At 39.1% G+C, this 21,206-nt stretch overlaps 1 protein-coding gene across 1 annotated transcript in view; it reads left to right on the top strand.

The window, feature by feature from the left end:
• Positions 1-21,206, top strand: part of LOC124281748 — a 143,649-nt gene that overhangs the window by 100,949 nt on the left and 21,494 nt on the right. Inside the window, exons 10-15 of the mRNA XM_046717723.1 lie at positions 174-293; positions 1,200-1,481; positions 6,171-6,314; positions 12,869-13,162; positions 17,506-17,625; positions 18,512-18,793. Of these exons, the coding sequence (XP_046573679.1) occupies positions 174-293; positions 1,200-1,481; positions 6,171-6,314; positions 12,869-13,162; positions 17,506-17,625; positions 18,512-18,793 (1,242 nt within the window). The remainder of the gene's footprint in view (positions 1-173; positions 294-1,199; positions 1,482-6,170; positions 6,315-12,868; positions 13,163-17,505; positions 17,626-18,511; positions 18,794-21,206) is intronic.

Below are 21,206 nucleotides of genomic sequence, written 5' to 3'. Positions count from 1 at the left end.
AAACATCTTGAGTCCTTTGTCTTCCAGAAATATTGATACTGAGATATATACATTCACCAATACCACATGTTGAACGAATGTTCACAACCAGATTATCTTCTCTTTCATGTTACCACACGTACGACATATTATAGGCTATCTCTGCAGACGTACATCGTAATCATTGCTTTCAGGGATTGGCTACAACGAACCCTGCACACAAACTAATTTGTGTTACGATGCCAGTGCCAACTGTTACAGTGGTAGATGTCGCTGTGACCCGGGATTCTTCCGAAACACAATCTGTGTCAGCAGTAAGTGGTTAATATGGATGTCTATCTTACCTTACACGTGAACTTCGGATTGGGACTGGCTCATTTCTAATTCCTCAGAGTGGTATTCTGACCGAATCTTATAAGACCATGCATGCATAATTCACCTGCAATATGCAGCTAGTTAATATAAATGCATTGTCCAACGATCATTCAGGAGGTGACATGGGGCGGTGTACCGTCCATGTTGACCTGTGGATAAGTTATTATTGTTCATGTTTATTCCTCAAACCCTTTAGCGTGGTCATGGTCCTGAAATGGGGATGCCATGCGAGATCTTCAACATATTTCCGGTGATGTCATGTTAATGCACATGGTCGGAAGTCTCTGTCTTAGTCGAAAATCGTGCAATGTCAGTCGGTACTTACATTAACATTGCAATTTCTGGACGTACCTGAAAATGAAGATGAACACGTTATATAGGAATGAACCCTATTAAACTGACCTCCGAATATCTGAAAGTAAATGATACGAAAACCCAGCAAAATATTATGCACGACTACAGACAACGTTTCACCGTCTGAACTACTAGGCCTATTTGAATACGTTTAAGCGACTTTTTTGTGGCAATTACATGATATCAGAGACATATCCGCAATTAGATATATCTGTCCAACGTCAGTAACTCTGCTTATTTTGCTGAAAGGTCACAGCTACACAATTTCCTTGAATGACGACATTACACAAGTTTATATCTGTATGAAATGGGTAAACGGACCAGTCAAACATTTGCATCTCACGCCTCATGACTACGTGTGGTAATGCTGAAAACATGTTTGTCTAACAGACTCCCCTGCTAAATCTACAGTAATGGAATCCATCAAGTTCCTGTTCATGAAAGATATTTTCCTGTATTGATGTGTTCCGTTTCTGTTCATATCAATTCAGTCAACCAACTTCATCCTAACACTGTGACGGCCATCGTACAAAGCACAACCGCCGTGACAGCATCCTGGACAGCTCCTTCTAACGCCGTCGTTACCGGGTACGAGGTCACGGTTACACCAGGGGACATTACTCCAATCAGTGTCGGCAGAGACATCAGGACCACGCCCATCACAGGTCTGACACCGGGGAGAGTATACACTGTGAACGTGAAGACAAAGATTACTTACCTGCCAGGACGAGATGAGATGACTGATGCTGTATCTGCAGCACCAAAGCAAACACGTATGTACAGTTCTTCTGTTCAATTGCAGTCGGTTGACACATATAACATTATATAACTGAATATATCTGCAACAAAATAAACCTAATGTTATTCGTTAGTGTTTCACCTTTAAATGTTTCTTTTTACCACAACTAACCGGAAATGTAGCACACCAGAAACTGAAGATATCACCACAACTATCCGGCAGTGACCTCAAAACTGTTCATTAAGTCTATGTATGCATGCCATGACGTGAAGTTGGCACTTGTATGAAACTAGTTTTATGAAAAAACGCATTACAATTACAAAGCTGTATGAAAGCAATGACTGAAACAAAATATATCTCAGGCCATTCTAAACCACAAGACGGATTTTCTTGCAATCCACAAACTAGGAAAGATGTTTAAAGAAATTTAATTTACAGAACTGAAAAAGAACACTTAAGGTACATAATAATATTGGGTCCATTTAATTTAACTCGTGCCAATTGACTTTTTGGTTGTGTGCAAAGATGTAAATCAGTACGACAAGGCTGTCAGTTTAAAATCATTATCGTTATTTCCTTTTAGTTACAAAACAATGAGCGTCGCTGTAACATCTCCTGTGTCCAAATCTGTTAAACTATTTTCTGTGCATCCACGTATTTCTGCAAATGAAACATACAACTTTATGGATGACAACTTCTTGTTTATTGCGTTAAGCGACGTTTCGATGTAGATTCTTACATCGTTTTCAAGCTAAAAGTAGTCCACATAAACTGATTGTCATTTTCAGCTGGACGACGATGTATGAATCTACATCGAAATGTCGCTTAACGCAATAAACAAGACGTTGTCATCCATAAAGTTGTATGCTTCATTTTGTACGCACCAACTTCTAGAATGCTGATCAAACAACACGTGTTTCTTTTATTCTTATAAACAGTAACTGTGTCAGTTTTTGTTGACTACTGCTATCAACAGCTAAGAAATATCACCCACTTCCTCATGTATTTCACTTCATCCACACACGAGTGGGTGAATATGGTTTTACGCCGCTTTTAGCAATATTCCAGATCGGAAACCAAATATCAAAAGAATGTACAAAATGTAATACCCTTACCTTTCCTAATGATTAATATCACCATGTCATCCTAAACTGTGGATATGTACCTTCAGAGAGAGATATATTATTTTCAACTCGAATCGAATGATAGTCTTGATTTTGAAATGTGTGTTAGAATAGAGATAATGTAAGAGCATGACATGCTAGCAGTTTCTTGGGGCCGATAACAACGATATTGATGAAAGAACATGGCACTTTACGATTATAGAATTCTCAAAGTATCTGTATAAACTGAATAACATGTGATAATAATCTTACCAATATCTCTCACTGTTTATAGACTGTGTATACTGGGAATAAGTTCTCATGATTACCTATGTGTGTGTTAGTGTCTGTTGAGTATTCTGTTACTTAATTATATAATTACATAATTATGATGTTTTGAGGATCTTCAGGCGTATAGACTATTATCTGGAGGAAATAAAGACATTCTTTCGTTCTTCAAGACTGAGAAACGGCAGTTTTGGACCCGCAACACAGTTACTCTTTGGACATACCATACAATGTGGTGATGTTCATACAATGGTGATCAACAGTCAGATGTTGGCGATCTAAAGCTTGCTTTTATATCGTCTTCTTTTGTTAAACTGTTTTAGGTTTATTACTAGTTTTACATTTATATCTGTGATAATCTAGTTGTTTTACTGTCGTTGACAGATGTTTATAATTTACTTTTTAATATAATAAATCTTGATTTAGTCACGATATGGCTGAAATATTGCCGATGTGACTTTAAATCTAAACTCACTCACTCACTCACTCACTGATGTTCATACAGTCTACACAGTTTATGGAATCGGTTAATGCCGTTCCCGAATGAATCAGCGAAACGAGCGATTACAGCATACGCCTGTTAAATAGATGCGCATGTAAATTACGAATGGAGACATGTGTTTGGTGCCTAACGCAGTAGATCACTATTCAGGCCACATACCGGCAGTGACATAATCCAGTTACCCAGACAATCCAGTGATACGACATTCTGTTTATTGGTTTGGTTGAATGTAACACCGACCTACCAAATGTTGAATTTATCTACACAGTAAAATAGTATTTTAGAAAGTATGTTTTTGAATCAGTTTTAATGTCTCGGGATAAAACATTTTCTTCTCATATGACATAAACGATAACTGCTAATGAGGTCATGATAGTTCAAAAATAACATATAACTGTCGATTAGTATGTTGTCTGTACACAATAACTAGTTTGATATGGCCTCAGCTCTCAAATTGTGTACCTATGTTCATGGACGAAGGTGAACATCAATAATTATGTTATGTGCTTACATTATTCAGCTAACACATATGTGTCCCATCCGGGATTCGAACCCACTCTCTCAGAGTCAGGCACCTAATCGTTAGCACACAAAGTTAGGCGTCATATACTGAAGTACATGACGCCCCTCTTGAATATAATACTGAAAACTTTTCATTATATTATATGAGGAATACGTCACGATCCTGTTTACATTTGAGCTGCACGGAATATCCGATGGCGGTCATAATTATGATGAATTCAATTATCCAGGAAATATAATTTACTGAAAATCGTTTTTGTCGCCTGTTGTGACCGTTGGAGCCATGTCACCAACGGATGTACAGGATTTTACGAACTGAACAGTGAACATATGGAATATATAGACCTGTAGTAAGCGGGTGAGTGTTAAACACTAGCTGGAGACTTGAGACTCAAAGGGGTAACGGTAAGATATTTCTAAAACATGGCCACAAATACTGGGAAAACATATACCTTTTTGAATACACAATGCCATTTAGAAAGTGTTATTATCTGGACTTACACTTTCTCAGTACAGAACAGATCCTAGTACTTTTATCAGTTCGAGACTCATCAGGGATTCGAACCCACACCCTCATCGCCAGCACACAAAGTCAGTCGTCTAACCCACTTGGCCACCGCGGCTTCCACAAAAATGGTAGTCTAGACGAGGGGATTTGTGTACCCCTCTTGTAAGTGTAAATTGCCATGGCTCCCACGGCCGAAAGCTATGAATACACATTGCCGTTTAGAAAGTGGTCAAATGTAACACATTTATGTCCCATCCGGGATTCGAACCCACTCTCTCAGAGTCAGACACCTAATTGCTAGCACACAAAATTAAGCCACTCATTAAATTAGATAATAATTGTATAGTTATGTCATGATCCATATAAATCTTTATCTTTATCTTTTTTGTGACATGCATTTTTCGTCAGTTATTTACAAAAAAAAGAATCAGACGATTGTCTCGGTCTCAAGGGCATTTACAACAACAAGTACCTAAGTTTGCATTTCAGTCGTATGACGGCCACCAGTTTTATCTCACCAAGACATACATAATCACTTTTTGTAATCACAACCTGAAGACTAATAGGTCATATTTTAGCTTTATTTAAAGCAAAATTATTTATAACATAGATTGTTTGTGATTAATATGTTTCAAAAGAGTCATTCAAATCTTGCAAGATCAATTCTTAATTAATTGCTCGTCATAACCATGACCAACTGAAGACAATGAAAACAGATATTTGTGTCCGTGTGTCAGGAGCCCATTGGGCTTGTTTGATTCTAAATAATTGCAATAAGACATCGTTTCTCTTCCAAGTTGACCATTTATCACAGCACAGTATGAATTCTTGCAGTTCATCGATGGCCTGTAAGTGTTGAGGCACGGTTCACTTTATCGTGTTAGCAACACTTTGCTTTGCCACCAAGTGAATGTTCATATACAGCCCCGATGGTGCTTTCTGTTATTGGTGTTCTATATCGTATCCTTGTGCATGATCAGGCTACCTGTTCATCATCGGCTTGACAAAATCGTGACAGCAATAATGCTTTGTTGTAAAGTGTAATATGTGACTCGTAGCCATTTGAATGACATATTTTAATACTATGAAGAAAGAGTCATACTCAAAAAGCGAAGTGAGATAGTTGCGGTTTATCGTTCTGAGTGATTAAGTTAAATTTACACTTCTTTTAGAAGTATTCCAGAAATATTCGGGGGAACACCAGAAAAGGGTATCACACATTGTACCCACGTGAGGAATCGATCCCGGGTATTTGGCTTGACGAGCAAACGTATTAACCTCTAGGCTACACCGCGCCTATTACCGTCCTTAAATCTCCGCTAAACAAGCAGACAAAACATATAACATGCGGCTAGTCAAACATAGATCCCACCTCCAATTTGTGCAACCATGCATATTTTCGAAACACAAAGATCTGGAACACCGATCATGATAATATTTCAATTCCAACTCAACATGCAGTATCCAATGTAACGATATTGGCTGTGAAATGTCACTAAAGTTTCAGTGAAGTATATATATGGCGTTTTCCTATTGTCGCGTTTAGGACGTCTCATTGTCATGCTTATTCATGGATATTACGCCACTCTTCACAAAAGTTATTTGATCCGGGTTACAACACTGGCGAATTCTGGAAAGTTTTTAAAACGTTTGATGTAGACTTGTGCAAGACACTTTCAGTTTTAGGTCCACCCATTCTGGTACTCATTATCAATGATCATTGTAATAATTACGTTCGAAGGTTCTTAATAAACTGCTTTTTAAACATACTGCTGTGTTAATATCACATGTCACTTTCAGAACAAGGCTTTGGTGGGCTATGTACTGACGGGACCCAGTGCGACACCTCAGACCAGAACATCGCGTGTGTGCAGACTACAGAGAAGAGATGCCTCTGTAAGAATGGGATGTACAAGTCACCAACGACATCATCTTGTACGGAGAGTAAGTATCGTATGGAAGTTCTTTTACTTATATCTGAGCTGTAGGCACCGCTTTGTATGAGTCAAAAGATCATACGGTTCAGAGAAAGTCGTGTTTTTCCATCGTGGTCACCACGAAAAGCTTTATGTACGTGTTGAAAACCAATCAGTGCAAAACTAGAAGGGGTGCTTAATTAATTTGTGTATATATTACATCCAGATGAGAAATGTTCAGTGCAGCGGTGCCACTTTTTGTTCTATAGCACAAGATATATCTGACACAAACATCGCTTATCGATGTATCAGCATAGTGTTTTTGAACATTTTCGTGTTTTTAAGGCATCTATAGTCCGTCAACTGAACTTTTGGCACCCTGTTTTTCACGATTTACCTTTTAAACCAAAAAATGCCTTCAAAATGTTCTTGTGCATACGCTCTTTATATCTTATGACGTATCCAAGGTTTAAATTTCATAATTTTATGTCATTTATTAAAGCTTCTTCTTCAGAAGCCATCTTATAAAAATATGAAAAATAGAAGTAGTTATACAAGGGAGTAAAATGATACGATGGAACAGCAAACAATATGGTGTGACACGCGTGCATCTTGTGTACATTGGTACGCCTGCAAGCAAATCTACAGGGACTGTTTAGTCATCATAAATCCATTTTAAACAAGTAGATTCATTGAAGTCTTTAAAGACTGGTTGCTTGATCTCTTGTATCTATATCCAAATTTGAGCAACAGCTTGCATATGGTATGCTTTGATACAATGATGTCATGGTCTTCTTTTGAACAATACTTTCGTCAGTTTGCTTGACAATATGGATCGATGTAACAGGGCGGATACAGCTTTTTGAGAAAGGGGGCGCACACTATTGAGAAAAGGGGAGGGTGCACTCTTCATTTTCACCCGAGTTTCAATGGTCATCTAATAAACTTTCAGTACAAAGGGGGTGCGAAGTTTTCTTCATATACACGTGTTTGCATTGGCCTCAAGAATTGAAAAACACACACTTTTAAACCACAGTTCTAACGGTACTTTAAATGCCACGATTGTCAAATGTGCAACGTGAACGTTGGCATGTTGCAAGCGTGATGATCAGTTATTGACGTCGCAAGAGCAATGGGATTCAGCCGTCGTACTGTGTATGACTTGCGAGGTCGTCTACAACAAACTGGCACCACTTCTGATCGCCCAAGGTCGGGTCGTCCACGTGTGACGTCACGAGCAGAAGACCGTCAAATCGTCCTACGTCACCTACGTGGCAGATTTCTGCCGGCTACACGAACCAGGGCTGAGATGTTTAGAGGTCGACTGTCCTCACAGACCATTCGAAATCGGTTGCGGGCTGCCAATCTCCATTCTCCACGTCCATATCGTGGGCCAATATTGACGCCGTTTCATCAACGTCAACGTCTGCTGTGGGTCCAACGTCACCTCCGATGGACCCAGAGAGACTGGAATCGAGTCGTCTTTAGCGATGAATCCAGGTTTACCCTCAGATTCGCGGACGGCAGGCATAGAGTCTGGAGACGACGTCGTGAACGGTATGCCCAATGTTGTGTACAGGAAGTCGACAGATTCGGGGGCGGAAGTTGCATGGTGTGGGGTGCTTTCTGTGGGAACAACCGTTCCCGACTTCTGATCATCCGTGGAAACCTCACAGCTGCTGCTTACCGCGACCAGGTGCTCACCCCTGAACTCGTTTCCTTTCATGGCGGCTCATGGCCCAGGTCTACAATTCCAGCATGATAATGCTCGGCCGCATACCGCGATGTTGACACGAAATTTCCTTCAAAACGCTGGAATCAACGTCATGGACTGGCCATCGAGGTCCCCTGACCTTAATCCAATAGGGCACGTTTGGGATGCACTTGGGAGAAGGCTTCGTGGTCTTAGGAACCAACCTCAGAATTTGCAGATACTTGGCGCTGCCTTGCAAGAGCAATGGCGCAGAATCCCCAACCACGTGTTCACAAGCATCAGGCAGTCGATGAGGAGACGGTGTTTGGCAGTGGTGAATGCGCGGGGCGGCCATACACGATATTGAACTGAGAAATTTCGCATTTTTATTCTTGTGACTTGACATTCTGTATACCCATGTTTTGGAACGGCGGTGTAGCCAAATGGAACTGATTATGGCACTGTCAGTGTATCGAGTACATCACACAGATCTGAGCAATGAAATAATAACAATTTCACCATCTTACCATCTCTTGTTCTTTTATAGTGCCATGAAGAAAGAATGTGCCTATTGTGCCTCTTTTCTTACCATTGCGCCATTTAAAAATGTTTTAATACTAGACCACAATTTGTGAAACTGACATCAAACAGTCTAGCCCTCTTGCCCAGCTAAGATATACATTTATCTATCTATGAGAGTTTCACCAATAATGTACTATGTCATTAACACCACATGTGTATGTTACCTGGTGTCCACGCGTAATTAAGGTATATTTAGAAGAAAATGACATAAACCTCAAATGTAACTTAAGTTGGGAGCTACAATTAACCTTAAGAAACTCCCAGGGTAAATTTCCATTGTATCTATGTCTTAGATAGTCCTTTTTGTAAAACAAAGTAGCACTGCTTTCTGAACTTCTAGGTCACAATATATATGGTGACGATACAATAACATGCAATAACAAGCTATGGGAATCTATCCTCATAAAAAGCCGGCTTTATGTACATTTGGCAGTCTCAGTTCATACTTTGCAGAAAATGATGTTTGAAAGACTTAAAGATCAATTTGTCCAACATGGTCATCTGAAATTTAAAACTCTAGCAAAGCCACTACATCGAGAATCCTGAAGTCCGAGCTCTCGTTGCAACATTATTATAGAAAGCTTCTTAAAGTCACACATTCGGACACAGATTTCTAGTTCAACAAGGCAGACGGAATAACATAGCTCAATCGAAAAAAAACATGTAATCTATGCCATAATGTTGGTGATGAATGCACTTTTGTGTTGTGGATACTCTAGCGAATATATACTGACACACATTGAAAACGCAAAACCCATTTTGGCAATTTCTAACAAAGTTTTGTGAAGCAATTCCATTTACCACACGAAAATATAGTGATGTGAGGTTGCCGAATAAAACCATATGCACATCTGGGTTCGAACCCTTTTCGTGTTTCTGGCATGGGTACAGTTCATGAAAACACAACTCTGGTATATTCCTTGGACCTGTTGGGGTGCATGATGATCATGACATACACATACAAAGCCAGGGTTTGGACGCATAAAAGGCACTATGGTTCAACCGTTTCACTAGCAGTCACAAAATGCCACGGCTTAGTGAACAGCAGAGGGAACAAGCTATCGGGATGCTGTTGGTGGGAACATCACAAAATGAGGTTACCCACCACTTCGGAGTGAGCCCATCCACCATCAACAGACTCCAAAAGCGTCATCAGCAAACTGGAAGCGTCAGTGACCGTCCCTTACCAGGACAAACTCCGGTCACGACGGCACGTCCAGACCGGCACATCCGACGAGTTCACCAAGGAAACCGCTTTCAGACAGCAGCAAACTCACCTCGAAACACCGTACGACGTAAAGGACGCCACATCAGCGCCATGACAGTCATTTGACGTCTGCAGGCTTTGGCACTAAGGGGCCATATCGGGAAATGTCATTACGCAATGTCATCGAGTCAACAGACTCCTGTTTGCACAACAACATAGACTCCAACCACCATGAATCTCCAACCAGTGGGTGTTTTTCAATGGGTCCAGGTTCTGTGTGTCATTTGCAGATGGCAGACAACGCATCTACAGGCAGCAACATGAACATGAGCTTGGTCCCGGATTCATCAATGTCAACGTCAACGTCAGCCAAACAACGTCGCTGAGTTGACCCTGGCCTTACAACAGGAGTGGCAGAACATCCCCCAAGCACCTGTTCGACGTTCGTGCGAATCTATGCCACGTCGACTCCGTGCATGTGTACAGGCTCATGGAGGTCACACTCGCTACTGACGGGCGTAAGGGGGGTCTGTGTGTGACGCTTGACGTGTCAGTCTATTGGCGGAACTCTTGCAATCATTTTCTATGAAAATGAAGCACAATGAAATTCTCAACATAACTGTAGAACAATTTTCATCCAAGTATTGTTGTTTGTTAAGTTTTCCTCCTTTGAATTTGGCTTTGCGTTTTCAATGTGTGTCAGTATAGAAAGAGACATGCACACATGGGGTGTGAAATCCAAAACCTAGGCTGAAGAAAGAAGCACTACCCACGAGATTCATAAATGCTACAACCTGTGAAGGTCCGGGTTAGAATATTGGCCTTCAGTAACCCATGCTTGTCGTAAGAGGCGACGAACGGGATCGGGTGGTCAGGCTTGCTGACTTGGTCATCGGTTCTCAATTGCTCAGATCGATGCTCATGCTGTTGATTACTGGATTGTCTGGTCCAGACTCGATTATTTACAGACCGCCGCCATATTGCTGGAAAATTGCTGAGTGTGGCGTAAAACTCAACTCACTCACTCACTCATAAATGCTACATCATTCCATGTTACAACTTACTGTCAGTGGCATTTTTAACAAAGATTAAATCAAGTCCGATTGTGATGAAATAGGGCACCAGTCGAATTACCCCATCTACAAAATGCCCCAGCAAATTTCGTCAAATTGCCCCATATGTTTGGTCAAATTGCCAAAGGGGGTAGTCAAAATGTCCCAGTGTATTTATAATGATTAAATATATGCCATAAATGCATATTTCATAAGATTGTTCTTCATAGAAAAGTTGTATATAGTTATCTAATAACATGATATCAAAGTTGACAAAAACTATGTATTCATGGCATATATTTAATCATTTTAAATACATTTGACCAGATTTTGCAGTTATATGACAGGATTGGCATCAAAGGAATGCAGGTGGCATTTTATTGACAAATTAAAGATTCGACTTTTAATATGCGTGAAAATCGTTGGGTTATTGGCAGATTCTTAAATACAGGTTTTACAGGAAAAACATTTCTTTGTAAAATGAATTCCAAGATATTTATTACCACTGACATGTCCGATAACCCATTTAATAGCATCTGTCGGCTCTTATCTGTTTTTGTACCGTCAAAAATTATGTATTTTTTGCTGGTGTTGATGACTAATTTCTACGTTTACAATATAGAGTAACTGCGTCAATAATTGTCAGTGAGATTGGGTCAATTTTGAGAATGTAAAGACGGTTTAGGAGTAGATAATATTTGAGCACACACGTGAATGAATGCCATCGCACATGTTAACAATGCGCTCGCCATTAGTACATTGTGCTAATAACGTTTTTCCAGAAACCTATGCTCCTAAGGTTGTCAAAAGCATTCTAAAAAAATCAGTAAAACCACAACACGTTTTTGTATTTATCTTCTTAAATAGATCAATAATGCATAAAGGCTAAAAATGTGGACATTAGTGGAGTTGCCGTGTCTCAAACCTGCTTGTGATTCTGATAAAACATTAATACTTCAACATAATCATTTAATCTTTCGTTGAGAATGGAGGTGAATAAATATCGAAGGCAACTTATTTGCCGGAAATGTCCAGGGTCATTTGTATTTCCTTTACCTTTGTAGACAGATAATACCATTCAACCATTGTTCAAGAAAAATCACAGTCTCAAATATTAGATTCATATATTTGTTAACGTACATAGGTAAAAAACCTGGCACAGAAGATTAATATATTCATTAATACTGTTATCCTGGCCGCATGCCTTACTATTTATTAGCAGTCGTATGGCACATACAATTATTTCATGTTCACTTATGCCAATGTTCAGAATATCATTACAATCATTCATGTCAAAATTTGTGCTAAGAATCATATCATTGAAAGATATGACTTTCTTTTTCAGCATTTAAGTTCTTGATATAATCAAAAGGTTTATTGCAAATTTGCGTCAATATCTTTCTGGAGTAACATTTTCCAAAATGAGCGTGTATCGCTATAATGTAACTAGGAAATGTTATTTTGCATGTTAGGATTGCAAAATTTGCGATGAAGTTTTTACTTTTTGATACTGTTTAGAAGATGCGTTTTGATTTCTAAACTTTTTTGCCTGATTACACCATCCCCCTACAGATCTTACACTGACGTCCTAACCAGGTCTTATCTCTGTTACATCCTGGTCTGTTTAACGTCGTTTGATTCTTCCAATTATTACTGTATTAATCACAAATACCCACAGGTGTTGTTGTTGTTGTTGCTGCTGATGTTGTTGTTGCTGTTTATCCCAGTCATGCATACCCTTACGCTGTCTTTGTAACTCCCTTCTGTATGTATATATGTCTGTAGTGTGCTGAAGTACTTGTACCAAACCTCGCATTATAACATAATAAAGAAACTCTCATGAATAAAATATCTTGCCTCTATTCTACTATGCCAATCAAACAAATATTCATGAATATTCATGTTCATAAATATCATAGGGGCTTTTCGTCACTATTTTCTAAGACATACGTAACTATATCTTTATAGCCAATAATCTTGTATAGGTTAATTATCCCCGACGTCAGCTGTTTGATTATACTTATCAGAGTTAATATGTATGCTTTCAGCTAGCGTTCTAAAACCAAACATCACGAGTACACCAGCTATAAGCACAGGTAATATTGACATCAGCTGGACTCACCCAGATGTCACTGGAAGGTACACATCCAGCTATACAGTAACGTGGTCTCCAGGATCTCCAGGATCTTCAGGATCTTCAACATCTGCACCTACAACCCAGAAGAGCTACACCATCCAGCGCCTGTCTCCAGGAACAGCATACAGTATCACAGTTAGACACACCATCACTCTGTACGGCAGGAGTCAGACGATTTCCTCGGACCCAAGGACATTTACAACAAGTAGCTAAGTTACTCTTTCTCACAGTCATTACTGTCACAATTTGACCAGAGATTGAAGTTTATCACTTCAAGACTTGAATGTGCTTTTTACCTTTCCAGAAATACGCAACAACTGACAGTAAAACTCTCGTACGTTGGTACTGAAATCAAACAAGGGGTTGCTTGTCAATGGGTATGGGCTTAGGCCGCTTTTAAAAATATTCCTTCAATTTCCCTGCAAGGGACACCAGAAATACTAAGTAGCACAGCCGAAATTGACTTGTTCAGATATCAGCGGGGTTATAAGACACGTGTATAGTATTATGACCTGTAATGCATGTAACTATCATGAAGGAACATACGTTGTTAATATCACTGGTTGCAGGAGGATATTACTTACTATCCTCTATCATCTGGTTATTTTCTTCTTTAGTTTCGTGTTGGTACACGTCGCACTGTCGTCTAAAGTCTCACAATTCGGGGTGCAGGTTTGCATTCCTATGACCATGGGTTCGAATCCCAGTTAGACCTGACGATGTTTATACGTGTGTTTGTATCATATGTACATGGGTTTCACCAAGGTGATAAACGTCTTAGAAATCTATCACACTTCAAAGCAGTGTTGAACCAAACAAATTCACTTCTTTGATTAGTTTGTATAGTGCCTATTTAATGGGCGTTGGTGTTATATGTCACCGCTCACTTATGTGTCAGACAGTTCTGTACTTCCATCATGTTACTTTCAGGACAAGCCTTTGGTGGTGTATGCAGTAACCAACCCGTGTGTGACACTACAGACCCCAACATTCAGTGCATACCGACCACAGAGTCAAACATGAAGTGTCTCTGTAAAGATGGGATGTATAAGCCATCGTCATCAGCACCGTGTGAGAACAGTAAGTATCTAATAGGAGATTGTTGAGTTCTTACTTTTAGCTGTCGACATCTATAAGGTTTCATGTAAGTGTATGTGCTTTATTAGGTTTTTCTGACTGAATTGCCAATGTGAACAACATTTAATATGCTGCGCATCTTTTCTTCTGAGGTGCATGCCAAAATGTCAGTAGCAGGATTCTTGTAATTGTCCATAAGATATCTGCTCAGGTTCTTCACAAAATCATGGCAGGTTGGCATGAACTATCATCGCTGAACACAGTTACTATTGTCGTAAAACTCCTTATTTTTCCTTGTGCGCCTGTTGGGTAGCCCAGTGGTTTAGGCGTTCGCCCGTCATGCCGAGCACCCGGGTTCGATTCCCCACATGGGCACAATGTGTGAAGACCTTTTCTTCTGGCGTCACCCGTCGTGATATTGCTGGAATATTGCTAAAAGCGGTGTAGAACTAAACTCACTCACCCACACACTGTTATTGTGTACGTGATGGTAGTCATTGTCATTTTCAGTGTCGAAGCGTAGTGCGGCAAAACCCGGGAACCAGGTTAAACTCACAAATACACAACTTATAAACTTATAAACCTGTTTAATCAGTTTCCCATGTCTGCCTCAACACGTATTTGCGTACCTTTTTTCCAGGAACAGTTTTCTATATTGAATTGACTATAACAGAAACGTTTGGTCTGCGACATTAATCCAGACCCTTAACTTTGTTGTGAAACGAATCTATTGTTCTACTTGTCAACATCGGAATATCAGGACTTATACACAACATCGATCATTTGATTGTCTGCAGGCCACCGTAGAATGACGACAATGGTGCTGCAAGGCTATAAATTCTTACCTTTGCAGAAAAATTGTGTGAATGACGAGTCCTACCGGGAGGGCAAAAAATATTTACACTTTCAGCGAACACCTAGTGTCGTTACTGATTTTCAGTGGTACATTCATAATGTGTCACAGCTATATTTCCCTGTACACTAAATGGAATCCATTTCTGAGGATAGTCAAGACTTCAAAAGGATACTTTTGCACTGATGTCTTTCATTTGAAAATTCCCCGCGAGAACGATCAGATGAGAAAATTTGTCATGTTTTTCTTTATAAGTACTCGAAGAAGAAGTGCGTTAATACACATACAATATTGTACCACATTTACATACACGCTATATGTGCGTGTGTTTGGCGTCTGTTTTTACGTTACCTACTGCACTTTCATTTGTATTTAAATGTAGCGAATCTATGGCATATTGTATGATTAAGGGCTCCTTAGGAGGCCTATTTAAATAGTGTGATCATATATGCAATAAGATGTTAAAATATTGTCCATGGAGCAGCCACGTTCAGTGAATTCTATGTTCATGAATGTCATCGTAGGTGCATACGATGTACAGTAAACAGTAAAAGTCATCTGTGGGAGAATTTAAAATACGCCCCAGATACATGGAAGACCCAAGGTTTGTGTTGTGTTTTCAGGTTGTGTTTTCTGCCTCCCGGTGGTGCATTCATATAATGTTTTATTTTTACCCTTACAATAAATGTTATCTGTCATATTTATTCATTATTTATTTCAGAATTTAAATGTCATATTTAAAATAGGCCACAGATACATGGAAGACCCAAGCTTTGTGTTGTGTTTTCAGGGTGTGTTTTCTACCTCCCGGTGGTGCATTCATATAATGTTTTATTTTTACCCTTACACTAAATGTTATCTGTCTATGAGGAGGGGCAACACTTGGTATCCCTTTGTATTTTTGGTGAGACAAAAGTGTGTTTCGCCAATGTAATATATCTTGATGATGCAATCGCATCTTCGTTCATTTAACTTGCTAAGTGACCAAATGCCCAAATCAATTAGAGACAAACATACTGCCCTCTGTAAGTGAATTACGTTCTTGATGCCCTGTCTTTTGGTAGAGGCACCTGAAAAACTTGCTATCAAGAGATCAAAGATTAAGAGTTGCGAAGATCCCCATGATGACGTGTGTGCAGTAATACATGTGACATGACCGATATATCAGGAGACTGAGCATACATTTATCATACATACCACTGTTGACGCTTTAAGTGAATGTCCGCAATGATAGTATTTGGATTTTTGCTGTTGATGTGAACATGTATATTTTCAGCTGGCCCACTTAAACCAGTCATCGCAGATCCACCATCTACAGGAACAGGTAATATTTACATCAACTGGACCAATACCGATGTCACTGGAGGGTACACATCAAGCTATACAGTAACGTGGTCTCCAGCATCTCCAGGATCTTCAGGATCTCCAGGATCTGTCAGTACAAACCAGAAGAGCTACAACATCCAGCCTCTGTCTCCAGGAACAGCATACACTGTCACAGTTGAACACACCATCATACTGTATGGCAGGAATCAGACGATTAACTCGGACCAAAGGACATTTACAACAAGTACCTACGTTACACTTTTCCCCAGTCATTATTGGAACAACTTGATTCTATAGTATGTTTATTACTTCAAGACTTGAATGTGCTCTTTCCCATACCAGAAATACTCAAAACCTGTGAGTGAAAGTTCGTACGTTGGCAGTGAACTCAGACCGAATGGTTTGACTCACGTCTTATATTCGGAACTTGACAGTGGTGAGTCATTTATAAAGTTGAAACTCAATATAAAACCTTTATGATTTCCGGAGTATTGTTTATGACAATTAATTTGTAAAAAGTCATTCAAGTCTTAATGGAACATGCAGCATTACTCTCTTAGAACAGAGCTTATCCTTTGAAATATCTCTGGATTTTGGGGCAGATTTTATGCCCTAACACCTGGCTGTTCCTCACTCTGCACTCCTCCCTCGTAACAAAAAGTGAACTGTGTCAATATTTTAATGAAAGGTTGTTAAACAACCTTTTTATTTTTAGGGCATAAATTCTGCAAAAAACAGAGTTGGTCTGATGTAATTATGTTATTATGTTCAGTGTTTCATTGAGTATTATGTGTTTATTAGTTTTCGAGTTGTAATCGAACGGACTGTAATTCGCCTCAACAAACACGAAAGTGTGGTTCAAGACACAATAAGGAAATTATGGACATCAACTTGAGTATATGCTGAAACTATTATCTGCCTATACTACATCTGGACATTGTGTCAACTTCAGCCATGGTATAATGTCATGTTGCTAGAAAACCTTTAGCACGCGGGATAAATCAAGTATTAATGAGACAATATATCGGATGTAGGTTTGAATGTGTACATATATGTGGGTACTAATAAACCTTAAGAACTGATTTTTCAATATTTAGACAGACTACGTATTGGTTTCACAAACATCTTGAGTCCTTTGTCTTCCAGAAATATTGATACCCAGATATATACATTCACCAATATCACATGTTGAACGAATGTTCATCACCAGATTATCTTCTCTTTCATGTTGTCACACGTGCGACATATTATGGGCTATCTCTGCAGACTTGAACCGTAATCATTGCTTTCAGGGATTGGCTACAACGAAACCTGCACACAAAATGGTTTGTGTTACGATGCCAATGCCAACTGTTACGCTGATAGATGTCGCTGTGATCCGAGTTTCTACAGAAACACAATCTGTGTCAGCAGTAAGTGGTTCTTCGTGAACTTCGGATTGTGACTGGCTCATTTCTAATTCCTCAGAGTGGTATTCTGACCGAATCTTATAAGACCATGCATGCATAATGCACCTGCAATATGCAGCTAGTTAATATAAATGCATTGTCCAACGATCATTCAGGTGACATGGGGTGGTGTACCGTCCATTTTGACCTGTGGATAAGTCATTATTGTTCATGTTTATTCTTCAAACCCTTTAGCGGGGTCATGGTCCCGAAATGGGGATGCCATGCGCGCTCTTCAACATATTTCCGGTGATGTCATGTTAATGCACATGGTCGGAAGTCTCTGTCTTAGTCGAAAATCGTGCAATGTCAGTCGGTACTTACATTAACATTGCAATTTCTGGACGTACCTGAACATGAATATGGACACGGTATATAGGAATGAAACCTATTAAACTGACCTCCGAACATCTGAAAGTAAATGATACGAAAACCCACCAAAATAATATGCACGACTACAGACAACGTTTCCCCGTCAATCTGAAATACTAGGCCTATTTGAATACGTTTAAGCGACTTTTTGTTGTGGCAATTACATGATATCAGAGACATATCCGCAATTAGATATATCTGTCCAACGTCAGTAACTCTGCTTATTTTGCTGAAATGTCACAGCTACACAATTTCCTTGAATGTCGACATTACACAAGTTTATATCTATATGAAATGGGTAAACGGACCAGACAACCATTTGCATCTCACGCCTCATGACTACGTGTGGTAATGCTGAAAACATGTTTGTCTAACAGACTCCCCTGCTAAATCTACAGTAATGGAATCCATCAAGTTCCTGTTCATGAAAGATATTTTCCTGTATTGATGGGTTCCATTTTTGTTCTTGTCAATTTAGTCAACCAACTCCGTCCTACCACTGTGACGGCCGACGAACAAAGCACAACCACAATGACAGCAGCCTGGACAGCTCCTTCTAACGACGTCGTTACCGGGTACGAGGTGTCGGTTACACCAGGGGACATTACTCCAATCAGTGTCAACAAAGACATCAGGACCACACCCATCACAGGTCTGACACCAGGGAAAGTATACACTGTGAACGTGAAGACAAAGATTATGTACCTGCAAGGACGAAATGAGATGACTGATGCTGCATCTGTAGCGTCAAAGCAAACACGTATGTACAGTTCTTCTGTTCAATTGCAGTCGGTTGACACATATAACGTTATATAACTGAATATGTCTGCAACAAAATAAACCTAATAAACCATTAAGTCTATGTATGCATGCCATGACGTGAAGTTGGCACTTGTATGAAACTAGTTTTATAAAAAAACGCATTACAATTACAAAGCTGTATGAAAGCAATGACTGAAACAAAATATATCTCAGGCCATTCTAAACCACAAGACGGATTTTCTTGCAATCCACAAACTGGGAAAGATGTTTAAAGAAATTTAATTTACAGAACTGAAAAAGAACACTTAAGGTACATAATAATATTGGGTCCATTTAATTTAACTCGTGCCAATTGACTTTTTGGTTGTGTGCAAAGATGTAAATCAGTACGACAAGGCTGTCAGTTTAAAATCATTATCGTTATTTCCTTTTAGTGAACCCCGAATATATCACATATATAACGTCAATGTATGAAAATAATGGGCGTCGCTGTAACATCTCATGTGTCCAAATCTGTTAAACTATTTTCAGTGCATCCACGTATTTCTGCAAATGAAACATACAACTTTATGGATGACAACTTCTTGTTTATTGCGTTAAGCGACGTTTCGATGTAGATTCTTACATCGTTGTCAAGCTAAAAGTAGTCCACATAAACTGATTGTCATTTTCAGCTGGACGACGATGTAAGAATCTACATCGAAATGTCGCTTAACCCAATAAACAAGAAGTTGTTATCCATAAAGTTGTATGCTTCGTTTTTTTCTCACCAACTTCTAGAATGCCGACCAAACAACACGTGTTTCTTTTATTCTTATAAACAATAACTGTGTCAGTTTATGTGGACTTCTGCTATCAACAGCTAAGAAATATAACCCACTTGCTCATGTATTTCACTACATCCACTCCCCATGGACCCTAGTATGGTGATCTACCTTCAGTTGTTGGCGATCTATAAGCTATTTTTATATTGTGCTGTCACTTATAGTTAAAATGTTTCAGATTCAATTACTAGTTTTACATGTATAACTGTGATACCCTAGTTGCTTTACTGTCCTTGTCGGCAGCTTTTATACTATCTATATATATTCTATTTCAATGCCAAGTGTTCACGTCACGATATGGCTGAAATATAGCCGATGTGACGTTAAATAATAACTCACTCACTCACTCACTACATCCACACACGAGTGAGTGAATATGGTTTTACGTCGCTTTTAGCAATATTCCAGCCATATCACGGTGGGGGACACCAGAAATGGGCTTCGCACATTTTACCCATGTGAGGAATAGAACCCGGGTCTTCGGCGTGACGGGCACACGCTTTAACCACTAGGCTATCCCACATCTACCCATGAGAATACACGGCGAAAGATTAATCGAGAAGTATTGTAGTTAATGAAATATGTACCCACAAGGACGAATTATAGAAACATAAACTGTCATACATTGCTAACCTGTCTCGATATTATGAAATCCATACACCACTAACCTGTTTCGATATTATGAAATCCATACACCACTAACCTGTTTCGATATTATGAAATCCATACAGCACTAACCTGTTTCGATAATATGAAATCCATACACCACTAACCTGTTTCGATATTATGAAATCCATAAAGCACTTATACCTCATGTGTTATACAGCATGGCATTGTTATATTCAGAACTAAGAGAAAAATTGCAGAACGTAATAAGGACTGGATCCGGAAACCAAATATCAAAAGAATGTACAAAATGTAATACCCTTACCTTTCCTAATGATTAATATCACCATGTCATCCTAAACTGTGGATATGTACCTTCAGAGAGAGATATATTATTTTCAACTCGAATCGAATGATAGTCTTGATTTTGAAATGTGTGTTAGAATAGAGATAATGTAAGAGCATGACATGCTAGCAGTTTCTTGGGGCCGATAACAACGATATTGATGAAAGAACATGGCACTTTACGATTATAGAATTCTCAAAGTATCTGTATAAACTGAAATTAACATGTGATAATAATCTTACCAATATCTCTCACTGTTTATAGACTGTGAATACTGTGAATAAGTTCTAATGATTACCTATGTGTGTGTTAGTGTCTGTTGAGTATTCTGTTCCTTAATTATATAATTACATAATTATGATGTTTTGAGGATCTTCAGACGTATAGACTATTATCTGGAGGAAATAAAGACATTCTTTCGTTCTTCAAGACTGAGAAACGGCAGTTTTGGACCCGCAACACAGTTACTCTTTGGACATACCATACAATGTGGTGATGTTCATACAATGGTGATCAACAGTCAGATGTTTCTAAAGCTTGCATTGTCTTCTTTTGTTAAACTGTTTTAAGTTTATTACTAGTTTTACATTTATATCTGTGATAATCTAGTTGTTTTACTGTCGTTGACAGATGTT

This window comes from Haliotis rubra, unplaced genomic scaffold, assembly GCF_003918875.1.
Source record: "Haliotis rubra isolate DU_JTF1 unplaced genomic scaffold, ASM391887v1 Scf289, whole genome shotgun sequence".
Classification (NCBI taxonomy): domain Eukaryota; kingdom Metazoa; phylum Mollusca; class Gastropoda; order Lepetellida; family Haliotidae; genus Haliotis; species Haliotis rubra.
The sequence above is the reverse complement of the archived record's forward strand: the minus strand, read 5'-3'. Positions and strand labels throughout refer to the sequence as shown.